The following is a 12,054-nucleotide window of genomic DNA, read 5'->3' as shown; positions in this document are numbered from 1 at the left end:
CATCTTATAAGTGTGCTGCCAGTTACTACTGCCCAAGTGCAGCACCCTGCACTTGTCCATATTGAAACGCATCCTGTTTTTGTTAGCCCACCCTTGTAACCTATCCAGGTCTTTCTGCAGTCTTTCCCTCCCTACTAGTGTGCCCACCTCACCCCAAATTTTGGTATCATCAGCAAATTTGAACAGGTTGCTTTTCACCCCGTCGTCCAAATCGCTGATAAAGAAATTGAACAGTGTGGGCCCAAGGACCAAGCCCTGGGGGACTCCGCTGCCCGCTTCCCCCCAGGTCGAATATGACCCATCCACCACCACCCTCTGAGTACGACCCTTCAGCCAATTTGCAATCCATCTGACTGTGTAGGCATCGATGCCGTAGTCGCCTAGTTTTTTAATGAGGATGGGGTGGGAGACAGTGTCAAAGGCCTTGCTGAAGTCCAGAAAGACTACGTCCATGGCAACACCTGCATCCAATGCTTTTGTGACCTGATTGTAAAAGGCAATCAGGTTGGTCTGACATGACCTGCCCCTAATGAAACCGTGCTGGTTGCCCTTGAGCATCATCCCTGATGCCGGCCCGTCACAGATGTGCTCCTTGATGATCTTCTCAAAGAGTTTCCCCAGGATTGAGGTAAGACTGACGGGCCTTTAGTTGCCTGGGTCCTCCCTCCTCCCTTTCTTAAAGATGGGGACCACATTGGCCATCTTCCAATCATCTGGCACCTGGCCCGAGCACCACAAGCGCTCGTAAAGCCGTGCCAAGGGCCCAGCAATAACCCCTGCTAGCTCCCTCAACACCCTGGGGTGGAGAGCATCTGGATATGCTGACTTGAACACGTCTGGCCCCTCCTGAAACACTCTAACCTGGTCCTCCTCAACCTTAGGTCTTGAGGCGTTCCCCTCAAGTCCGTCTTGAAACACGGTGGAGGAGTCCCGGTCCCTGCACAAGAAAAACGGAGGTGAAGAATTTGTTAAAGAGGTTTGCCTTCTCCTTGATTACTTTATCACCAGCATTTCCTTTTTGGACACCATGATCAATATCCAAAATGGTAAAATTCAAACCACCATGTACAAGAAACCCATGGACCAACATACATAGCTACACAGAACCAGGAATTGCCCTAAACACACCAAGAAAGCTGTAATCTACAGCCAAGCTCTCTGGTACCACCAAATTTGCAGTGAGGAGAATACCCATAGTCGCCAACTCACAAATCTCAAAAGGGCCTTCAGCTAAGAAGGACACTCCTCCAGAGAGAGAGACCACACTTTCAAAGAGCCACCCAGATACCATGTGAAGATTTGCTGCAGTACAAAACAAAAATCCCCACAAATCGCACATCATTAGTTATAACATATTGCCCTCCCTGGAACCTACACGGAAAATTCTTAAACAATTGCAACCCATACTAGCAGAAGACCCCATTCTTAAAGAGTTCTTTCCAGAACCACCCATCCTAGCCTTTAAACAAGCACTGAACCTTGCTAACCTCATCACCAGAAGCAAACTCCCTATGACCTGAACCACTCCCAATGAATCCAGACTATGCCAGGACAAGAAATGGAAAACCTGCCAACATATCTCCACTACCCCACATTAACTACATCCCACAACAGAACCATCACCATTCCTGTATCCTACACATGAATCTCCAAAAATGTAATGTATTTCATCAAGTGCACCAAATGCCCTAATGGAAAACATGTAGGAAAAACCAAACAACTGCGCACCAAAATGAACGTACACTGGAAATCTATCAAAGACGAGAATACCCAACTACATGTGGGAGCACACTTCTTACAGGACAGTCACTGCCTCTCTGATCTCTCAGTTCTAATCCTCATAGAGAACTTACAACACACCTTCTGTAGACGAGCCTACAAACTTCACTTGATCAACCTGCTGGATACTAAAAATCATGGACTCAATATAGACATTGGATTTATAACACATTACAACCTACCTGACCTATTACATTCCTTTTTTTCCCTCCACCTTTTCTTTCCTCCCCTCCCCCTCTTCTCTGCCCTTTTTCTTTCTGGTTCCCTACCATTGCCTTTTTATTGCTAGCCTCTTTTTTACCTTTTATTATTACCTCTGTAGTGTTTTCCCTTTTGACCCTCTTCTTTCCCCTGTTTCTTCCCCCTCCTTTACTTTTTGTTTTCCTACTTCTACCCTCTAATATTTTCAATAACATCCTGTCACACTTCTAGCTTCTCCAATTCCTGCTTTCCTGATCTCCAGCTATTTCCTTTTTTTACAGACTGCCTCTAGTTCGCCTTATTTTATCTCTGTTACTCTCTCCTACTTTTTCTTCCCCCTGCTCTCTTCCCTCCCTGCTTTTCCTTTTGCCTTGCTGATCTCTACCTATTTACATTTTCACTGACATCTCTCCATACTCTTAGCTTCTCTCATGGAGTCTCAGAGCAGCAGAGACTCCCTATGCCTGATTAAAGGCGACTGTGCCTGAAAGCTTGCTAAGAACTTTTTTCCAACTATTCAGTTGGCCTAATAAAATATATCTACTCAAAGAACCTTGCCTGCCTATGTCCTTAGACCAACACGGCTATAACCAAAAACCCAGCTCTTAGCTTTCACTTTTTTGAATACAGAAATTTAATAGACCAATTCTTCTGTTGCAAAGAACTTAGACCACAACAGTTTGGAATGTTAATGACATTCCGTAGGTTTACCTTGGCTGGGGACAGACCTTACACACAAACTGGTATAAGTGAATTGAAACTGGTTCAAATCTGTAATGCAACAGGAGGTCAGTGCATGTAAACTGCTTTCAAAATGTCTGAAACCAGTTTAAGATAAACCTGGATGGATGTAATATCAGACTTAACTGACTTAGGTTAAATCGGTTTATTGAACTGTCCCAGATCCCTTCTGGCTTCAAGTTAACTTAAAGTCCCCCAGCATCCCAGGATGCTTTGCACCTCCACCCTCGCAGGATGGATGGGCTAGCCTTGGTCCAAGCTGCCTGCTTCAGCCCAGCAGGGAGTCATGCTTTTGCACCCCCCTGCCTTCCACCTTCTGGCATGGGCCACTGCAGGCATGTGGTTTAATTTCCAGAATCAGAAGTGAATGTCTGTTCACTTACTTATTGATTCAATCTACATAATTTAGCCTAACCTGCAAAGATTTAATTGATTCAGCCTTTGGCTTTTGCACTGTCTGTACTTAGCCCTTGTGAATCGTGAAGGTGTTAGCACACCTAACAATGCTAATCTTGTTCAGCACCCTGCAGCACACTTAAAAGGATAGTACAAACTGGTTGAGAACCATTGCTTTACACCTGTTTTAAATGAGACCTATTTTTTGTTTGAGCCAATTCTGGACTTTTCCCCCCCAAAATTATGTTGTTAAGTGATCTGAATGGGCAAAAGCTCTTTCTGCATTGTCTTAAAACTTGCCATAAAGCAACACTTTTGTGTATAATAGTCCTTGCTTTACATGGCCTTCTCTAGCCTTTTTTGTCTTTAATTGAAAAAGAAGGTATTGAATTCATCAGTCCTTTTTTTAAATCTTTTTTTAAAGCTTCAAAAACTAAACTTTGGTTAAAGTCTAAACTACAGTTTTTTCCAAGTGCATGTTTAGAACACCTTTGCCAAACAGATGTCTTTGCAACATACTCTCATTTCACTTTGGGCAGCAGGTAATTTTTCCTGCTTAGTCTCATTGTTGGCTATGTTTTGTTTCTGCTCCTGGTTTGATACCACTTTAGATTTGAACAGGCATCTAAAAACCAAATGTTCTTGCTACAAGCATTTAAAACTTAAAGCAGGAGTTTGAAATAAATTCTTCCATACCAGTTGGATCTTCATGTGACTGCAGTTTTCAAATAAGACAAATATAGTAATGGGAGTTCCAGATTTAAACCAATAGAAATGAGGGACTTGAGAATTACAGTACAACTGAAAGAATTATTGACCCAAATAGTGATGGTGTTATTACTGCTGTTTGCTGCAGCAATTTTTAATGGACTGATGTTGGTTCTCCAAGTTTTTGGCAAATCAAATAGTTTAGGAAACAGTACTTCAGAAAATGTTAATCTGTGTTCTCTTGAAAATAGCTTCCCAGCAAGTGTCTACTAACTATTATATGTTGTAATAGATTTTGTACAGAAGCCTGACTACTAAAATGTGCTATACAAGAGACAGTCTTCTGAAGACATTATGATATATTCTAGGTGCTGTTTAGAGCAATAAAATAAGTACCCAAGGGTCTGATCACAAGCCCACTGAAGTCAATCGGAGTCTTTTTGGCTGATTTCCATGGGCTTTTAGCTTCAGCCCTAAGTATGCTGTGTTGTATTTAGAAAGAATCTCTAAACAGGAATATGTGGTCTAAGTCATAAGTTTTCCAAACTGGAGTTCTATTTCTACATGCCTTTGATATTTTTGCTTATGATTTCATAATTTCCTACTGCTAAAAATATATTAGGTAAGAAATGTGTTGTTGCTAGGCATTTAATGGATCTTAAATTATTGGTATTAATCATTATTCCTTATTCATTCATCTGATAGTTACATTAGTAACTCCCATTAATAGAATTAGGAAGCTTTTCCTTTTTCATACCCTTTAGTAGTTGTGTTGAGAACTAGTTGTGTAAACTTCTGTTTTTCTTTTCTTTTTTTTTCTGTCAAGCATATTGCTTTTAAGTCCTGGGTTCCCAAATTACAGATTGTAATCATGAGTTAAGGATGTCATGAACATATTTGTAGCCAATTTAACCCTTTTGTAGAGAGAGATTGAGTCTAATATCAGGGCAAGAGAAGGAGCTTATGTTTCATGGTGACTGACTATACTTTGGAAGCAGTTACAGTGCTGGCATTATTTAGTGTTGTTGTAGTTGAGCACAGGTGAAACATGCTTATTGAAAAGAACTTTTATTAAACAGATGCTTGCTGCATGAGTAGAAGGACCTTGACTTTCTGTTTAAAGATGAAGTAGACCACCAGAAAAGTAAAGTATGAGCCAGAAAAGTGTTGCAAATTTAAGACAGCAGCTATAATTAGTCTATGACTGCTACTTTTTGAACATCATGGTGATATCTAGTTGAACTATATTTATTTTCACCTGGTTCGTTCATATACCTACACATTTTAGAGTATTACACACATGTTTACATGCACATGCCGAGTTTTAAGGTTGAAAAATTGACTAGTCAGAAGCTAGGAAATACAGAATGAAAGTTGTACAGTACCTTGTATATATATGAATGCAATCTTCCGTTATGTGATCAAACATCCTTTCAACAGGGCTGACTAGTAATGAACAACCATTCAGTGAATTGTTTTCTTTATATGTGGCCCTGCATGATACCTTTAATTGTTAAAAAAGTAAGCAAAGTTTAATTTTGATAAGCCTAGCACCTGCTGTAGATGCTCATTTATTCCCAACTATGCATTCCATTTTAAAAGGTGGGAGTGGTAGGGACACTGATTTTTCCTGCCTTCAAAATTTCTGGATGTTTTACATCTCAAAGTACTAGAACTACATTAAAGGGAAAGGTCCCAGAGTTTAAACTGGGTAAAACTTATTTCATCGTAACCTGATTCTTGAGGCCATCCTATTTTAGATGAAATTTTGCAAGAAATACCTGCCTGAGACGCAGCTTGCATATAAAATTTCAACCTGTATGGTTACATTTTGGCAGGTATCGTGTTACAGGCAGTCTTAATAGTTGGTTTTATCAGCCTGTTTACAATTAATATTTAAGCATTGACATGTATTAAATGTATTAAATTAAAATTTGATTAAATAATCAAACTGCCATTAGTTCTTGTAACAAACTGTGCTTCAGGACCGCTGGAGTGCCTTGTAGTTTAAGGAAGATAAAATGTCCAGAACTCTGTCAGGTATTGGACTTGTAGAGGCTGTTGGAAGAGGACAGATATCCAATCTGGATGTGGAGTTGTATACAAACTACCATAAGAGTAATTTCAGATTTCTGGAATGCTATGCAATACAAGGGTTTTCCATGAGTCAGTCAAAGAAAATATCATAAGGGTTATCGCCTTTAAAGCATTTGTTAAGATTTAAAACCTTTTTTTTTTTCTTTTTTTTTTCTTTTCTAGACCAGAGATGACTTCCTAGGCCAAGTGGATGTTCCTCTTTATCAGTTACCGGTTGGTATTAATTTAATATTACCTAAAACAAAACTGTTAATGCATGTAACCGTTTTATTAATCTGAGTAAGTATATGGCTTATAAAATTTTGCCTCTTCTAATCTGACAGCTATTTCGCAAAACTAAGCTAATGCAACCTACATTGTTATGCTTAGGTATGCACTTCTACTTATGACTTCTTCTATAATAAAGTTTTCATATACAATCCCGAAAGATTGATTATGAGTTACTGTCCCATTTGTTATTCTAGCTCCTAATCTCATAGGGAAGAAATTTTTCTTTCTGGTTAATTTTAATTAAAAATAACTTTTAATTAAATACAGAAAATAGTTGTAATAGAAAATAGATTAGAATTAATCTGAGTTTACATCTTGGTTGTTTTTTGCTTTTGAATAATTTTACAAAACAGTTTCTTCATTTATAAAGGAAGTTATATAAAAGAATAAAGTGCAAAGTACTTTCTTGTAGTATCTTCATTTCATAGTTGGTAGGGTCGGAAGGGACCTGAGGAGATCATCTAGTCCAACCCCCTGCCGTGGCAGGAAAGAGTACTGGGGCCAAACGACCCCGGCCAGATGTTCGTCCAGCCTCCTTTTAAAGACCCCCAGGGTAGGAGCCAGCACCACTTCTTTTGGAATTTCGTTCCAGGTCCTAGCTGCCCTGACAGTGAAATAGCGCTTCCTGATGTCTAGCCTGAAACTACCCTCCGCTAGCTTGTGTCCATTGTTTCTTGTAACTCCCGGCAGTACTTGGGGGAACAGGGGCTCTCCCAATGCCTGCTGGTCCCCCTTGATTAGTTTGTAGACTGCCACTAGATCCCCTCTCAGCCTTCTCTTGTGGAGGCTGAACAGGTTCAGGTCCCTCAGCCTGTCCTTGTAGGGCCTGCCCTGCTGACCCCTGAGTGTCGCATAGACGGGGAGGATCACCTCCTTGGACCTGCTTGGGATGCATCTGTGGATGCATGACAAGGTATGGTTGGCCTTCTTGACCACGTCCCCACACTGTCGGCCCATGTTCATTGTGGCATCAGTGATGACTCCAAGATCCTTTTCTGTCTCGACACCGGCGAGAAGGGAGTTCCCCAGCCTGTAGGTGTGCTGCTGGTTCTTCCTCCCCAGGTGCATTACTCTGCACTTGTCAGTGTTGAACCCCATCCTGTTCTCATCGGCCCACCCCTGTAACCTGTCTAGATCCGCTTGCAGCCTGTTTCTTCCTACTAGCGTACCCACTTCACCCCACATCTTAGTGTCATCTGCAAATTTGAACAGGGTGCTTTCTACCCCCTCGCCTAAGTCACTGATGAAGATGTTGAATAGTGCGGGCCCAAGGACTGAGCCCCGGGGAACCCCACTGCCCACATCCCTCCAGGTCGAAAAAGACCCATCTACCACCACCCTCTGGGTGCAGCCCACCAGCCAATTAGCGACCCATCTGACTATGTAGGCATCAACACCACTGTCTCCTAGTTTCTTACTGAGAATGGGGTGAGAGACCATGTCAAAGGCCTTCCTGAAGTCCGGAAAGACTATATCCACTGTGATACCTGCATCCAAGAACTTGGTGATCTGGTCATAGAAGGCCACCAGGTTGGTTTGACAAGTCCTGCCCCTAATGAACCCATGCTGGTTGCCCCCGAGCATAACCTCCCCTGCTGGCCCTTCCTGGACATCTGCCAGGATAATTCTTTCGAAAAGCTTCCCCAGGACTGAGGGTAAGACTCACGGGCCTATAGTTTCCTGGGTCCTCCTTCCTCCCTTTTTTGAAGATGGGGACCACATTAAAGGATCTCTCTCAAGCGTTACAGAAATACTAATCAGATTGTGCATCAGCCATTTTGACAGTGATACACAAAGGTAATTACAGCTCTTTGCTGAATTTTGTTATTTTTCTAGTGAAGATTTTGCTGCTATAGGAAGTAACTAGAGTGAGAAGGCCTACCAGAGATGGACCATATTCGCATTACCTCATTCCCCTAGCCAAGAAGGCTGGGGGTAGGACTTTGGTATTTGTTATTTGTCACTGACTCTGGAAAAGAGTTCTGTTAGCCAGTAGCTGAGATGACAGAAGTCCCCACAGTCTCACAGCTGCAGCTCCTGTTGCCAAACTTTTCAATACTGTGCATGTTTATTGTGAGCTAAATTAGTGGTTCTCAACGTTTTTTGTACCAGAGCCCACTTTTAAACATCAATGACCAGTCCCAACTCAGTGCCCCTCGCTTCTGACCCACTGCCCCCCACCCCCAGGGCCCAATCTATTTTTAAAGTTCATTGATCCTTTTTTTTAATTTGTTTGCCGACTGAGAAATGCTGAGCTAAATGATTGTTTGGACTTCTAATTGCCTGTCTCCCACTATTGCTCTGTGTACCTTCCATGTTTTGTTTTGTTTTGTTTTTCTTCCCCCCGCCACCTTCACTGTTCTCTATCTCCTCTTCCTCTTCTCTTGATTATAGCTACTCACTTTGCCTACCTATATTTGCTACCCATCACACTGACCATGTAATTGACTTATCCCTTTTTACCATGCCTTTTGATAATAAGCTCCTGTGACTGATGGACTCTAATTAGTTTGTGTAACATCAAAGCATAATGAGACCTGAACTCTAACTTGAGGCCATCAAATTCTACCTTAAGATGATAATCTATACTGCATATTGATCAAATCTAGGAGTAAAATCCTAGTTCTCTGCTACAGACATTGTGTTTACATAGGTTAAAATTTGTGAAAATATTTGCAGAACTGCTAGTAGGAAAAGCAGTGGTACTGACATAAAAGCATTAAGTAATGTAGCATACAAAGGATATTACAAATATTTCTGTAGGTCTAAGCTAAGAGATAGGAATGTCAGCTTTTTTGGCAGACATACCACAAATTAGCCCTTGCATACTGTGAGTGCCACTCCAGTCAACTTCTGCTACCAAATTTGATGCTCTCCTTCTGTTCTGTTGAATTTGCTGGTGTGTTGCCTGTCCTCTCCCTGCTTGGTCTTATACCATACACATAGGCCTGTGTGAAGTAGTTAGTACTCGCTTGGGATTCAGATTTGGCCAATTCAGGGGACAGTGATTCGATTTGGTGATTCGAATCACTGTCCTGAATCGATTCGACTGAATCTCCAAATCTCCCCAGCCCATCCCCTGCCCGTCCCAGCTCCTGGTACTTTGAAGAAAAAAAAAAGCCCCAGTTTACTGGGTGCTGCCTGGTGGGGGGGCAATCCCTGCTGCCCCCCACTGACCCATGCTGCATGGGGGGGCTCTGCAAGAGCCCTCTGCCCACTGTCCCAGCCCCCTCCCCGCCCCCCCATGGCTGGCCCACCTGCCCCAGCTCTGGCCCTTTAAGAAAAACCCCCCCAAAAACCCCAAAATCACTGGTTCCTACCTGGCAGAGGGCAATCCCCACTGTCCCCCACAGCACTGTACTGCGTGGAGGGCACTGCACCAGCCCCCACTCACAGCCCCAAGGCTGCTGCAGGAGCCAGTGAGTCCAGAGGGTTTTTTTTGTTTTTGTTTTTTTCTTACAGCCGGGAGTTGGCGCAGGTGAGGCAGCCATAGGGGGGCTGGGGCAGTGGGGAGGGTTTGGGGACACATGGCAGAGCCCCCCCATGCAGCATGGGGCAGTGGGGATTGACCCCTTCGCCTGGCAGCAACCAGTGAGTCAGGGCTTTTTCTTTTTTTTTTTAAGCACTGGGAGCTGGGGCATGCACGGCAGCAATGGTGGGGGCTGGGAAAGCGGGTGGGCATTGGGGGCTCATGCCAGAGCCCCCCACATGGTGCAGGACAGTCGGGGGCAGCAGGGATCACCCCCCTGCGGGGCGGAGGCCAGAGGACACTCGGGGGGCTGGGGGAGCAGGCAGGGGATGGGCCCTGGTGGGGGTCCCCCCATGGTCCCGTCCAGTCAAGTAAAATATATTTTTAGAGCAGGAATTTTCTCTGACATGTTACACAAAGATATGAATTAAATTGATCTGTTTGCCCATCTAATTAGGATAAAAGGTCAATCTGTTTTTGAAGTAGGATTTTAACAAGAGTTAAGTCTAATTTTAATCCACTGATTGGATGAAAGACTTTCTGGCTTATCAGTCATATTTTTGGCGGAAAATTTTTTGCACTTCCAATAACAAAATAGGATGCAGTTTAACAGGGATAAGTGCAGAGCACTGCACCTGGGGAGAAGGAATCACCAACACATGTACAGATTGTGAAATTACTTTCTAAGCAGCAGAAAGGGATCTCAGAGTCATAGTTAACTCAAAGATGAACATGAGCAGACAATGTGATGAAATAGAGCTAACCACATTATCATGCATTAACAGGTGCATCACGACCAGGTCTAAGGAGGTGATACTTCCCCTCTATGTGACACTAGTAAGGCTGCAGCTAGAGTACTGCATCCAGTTTTGGGTGCCACGCTTCAAGAGGGATGTGGAAGGGTCCAGAGGAGGGCCACTTGTATGGTTAGGGTCCTGTAGGAAAGGTCCTACGAGGAGATACTGAGGAACCAAGATCTCTTTAGTTTCCACAAGAGAAGGCTGAGAGGGGATCTGGTGGCCATCTACAAATTTGTCAGAGGGGTCAGCAAGTTAAAGGAGACATTCTGTTTACCAAGGTGGCTCTTGAGGTAACTAGAAACAATGGCAACAAACTGGCAGAGAGCAAATTTAGACTAGACATTAGGAAGAACTTTACAGTAAGGCTTACCAGAGTCTAGAATGGGCTTCCAAGGGAGATGATGCTCTCCCCCACCCCTACCTTGGAGGTCTTTAAGAGGAGACTCAACAAACACCTGGCTGGGGTCATCTGATTTAAAGTATTTTAAATGCTTTTGACCAGTAGATGCATGGTCATAGCTCTAAATTTAAGAGGTATTTTTTTTGGAATAGATTGCAGAGCTTTTACTGATATTACTAGTGGCAAATAAGCATCAAAGGAATGCTATGATGAACGTATTTTTGCTGCAAGAAGATCCAGGGACAAGTTTGTTTCCCAAATTCAGGTTGTTTAAGGCAGCAGACACTTTGTGGTTGAAAATTAAGATTGGAGAGCTTGTAGCAATGCTATGGAGAACATAAATGTTCTTTGTCTTATAGAGAGCTTCTGACCAGTCCCCCTAGTGAAGAATGTAGGCTATGGGTATTGCACTGAAGAATACAAGACGGAAATTGATTTATAGCAATTGATAATAACAGAGCACATTATAATATTGATTTGTTGTGAATAGAAAATTTAATGTTCTGATTGTCTTCTCAGCCTGTGTAAATTCAGTATGGTTCCATTAACTTAAGTGTTAACTCCTATATATGTCCTTGGGAATTATACAATATATAGAGAAAAACAATAGAATAAGTCTTGCTTTTGGAGACTTCAAGAAAGGAGGGATTTTCTTTTATAGGGGTGCACCAATAGAAATTTTTTGGGTTGATACCGATGGCCGACTTTGTGAGGCTACAGCCACTCCAAAATTCGCCGTAGTCACTGCTGTCCACCCACACCCTGTACACAGATCTGGGTGTATGCACCCCCCATGCCCTCCCAGGGTGCACGTAGTGGTGGGAGCCACCTCCTTTCCCCATAAGCGGCTCAGTACCATGCCCCACCCCAGCCCCAGTCCCTCCCTCACTGTGGGGGCCTCGGTCTACCCTCCCCATGCCCCTTCCCTTCCTCTACCCCTTGCACCACAACAGGCTTACCAGCCAGACTCGGCTGCTCTCCATGCTGCCAGGCTGCACTCCTGGCCGCCTGCATGCTGCACTGAGGCTGCACGCACGCACGCAGCATTTATCAGCCACATTATCCACCACATAGCAAAAGAAGCCAATTGCCGATGGTCAATTTTCCTTGTATTGGTGCTGAGCTGATATGGGACCAATGTATTGGTGCACCTTTTTGTATCACTTCTTAAGCAAATATGGAGTTAGTTCAGC

At 43.2% G+C, this 12,054-nt stretch overlaps 1 protein-coding gene across 2 annotated transcripts in view; it reads left to right on the top strand.

The window, feature by feature from the left end:
• NEDD4 (neural precursor cell expressed, developmentally down-regulated 4, E3 ubiquitin protein ligase) overlaps positions 1–12,054 on the top strand; it is a 106,487-nt gene that overhangs the window by 49,706 nt on the left and 44,727 nt on the right. For both annotated transcript variants that reach the window (XM_025197067.1, XM_025197068.1), the window contains one exon: positions 6,085–6,135. Coding sequence is in view for 1 of the 2 variants with exons in the window: in XM_025197068.1 (XP_025052853.1) it covers positions 6,085–6,135 (51 nt within the window). In the remaining variant the exon portion in view is untranslated. The remainder of the gene's footprint in view (positions 1–6,084; positions 6,136–12,054) is intronic.

This window comes from Alligator sinensis, unplaced genomic scaffold, assembly GCF_000455745.1.
Source record: "Alligator sinensis unplaced genomic scaffold, ASM45574v1 scaffold250_1, whole genome shotgun sequence".
NCBI classification, from domain to species: Eukaryota; Metazoa; Chordata; order Crocodylia; family Alligatoridae; genus Alligator; species Alligator sinensis.
This window is presented reverse-complemented; position numbering and strand designations above follow the sequence as displayed.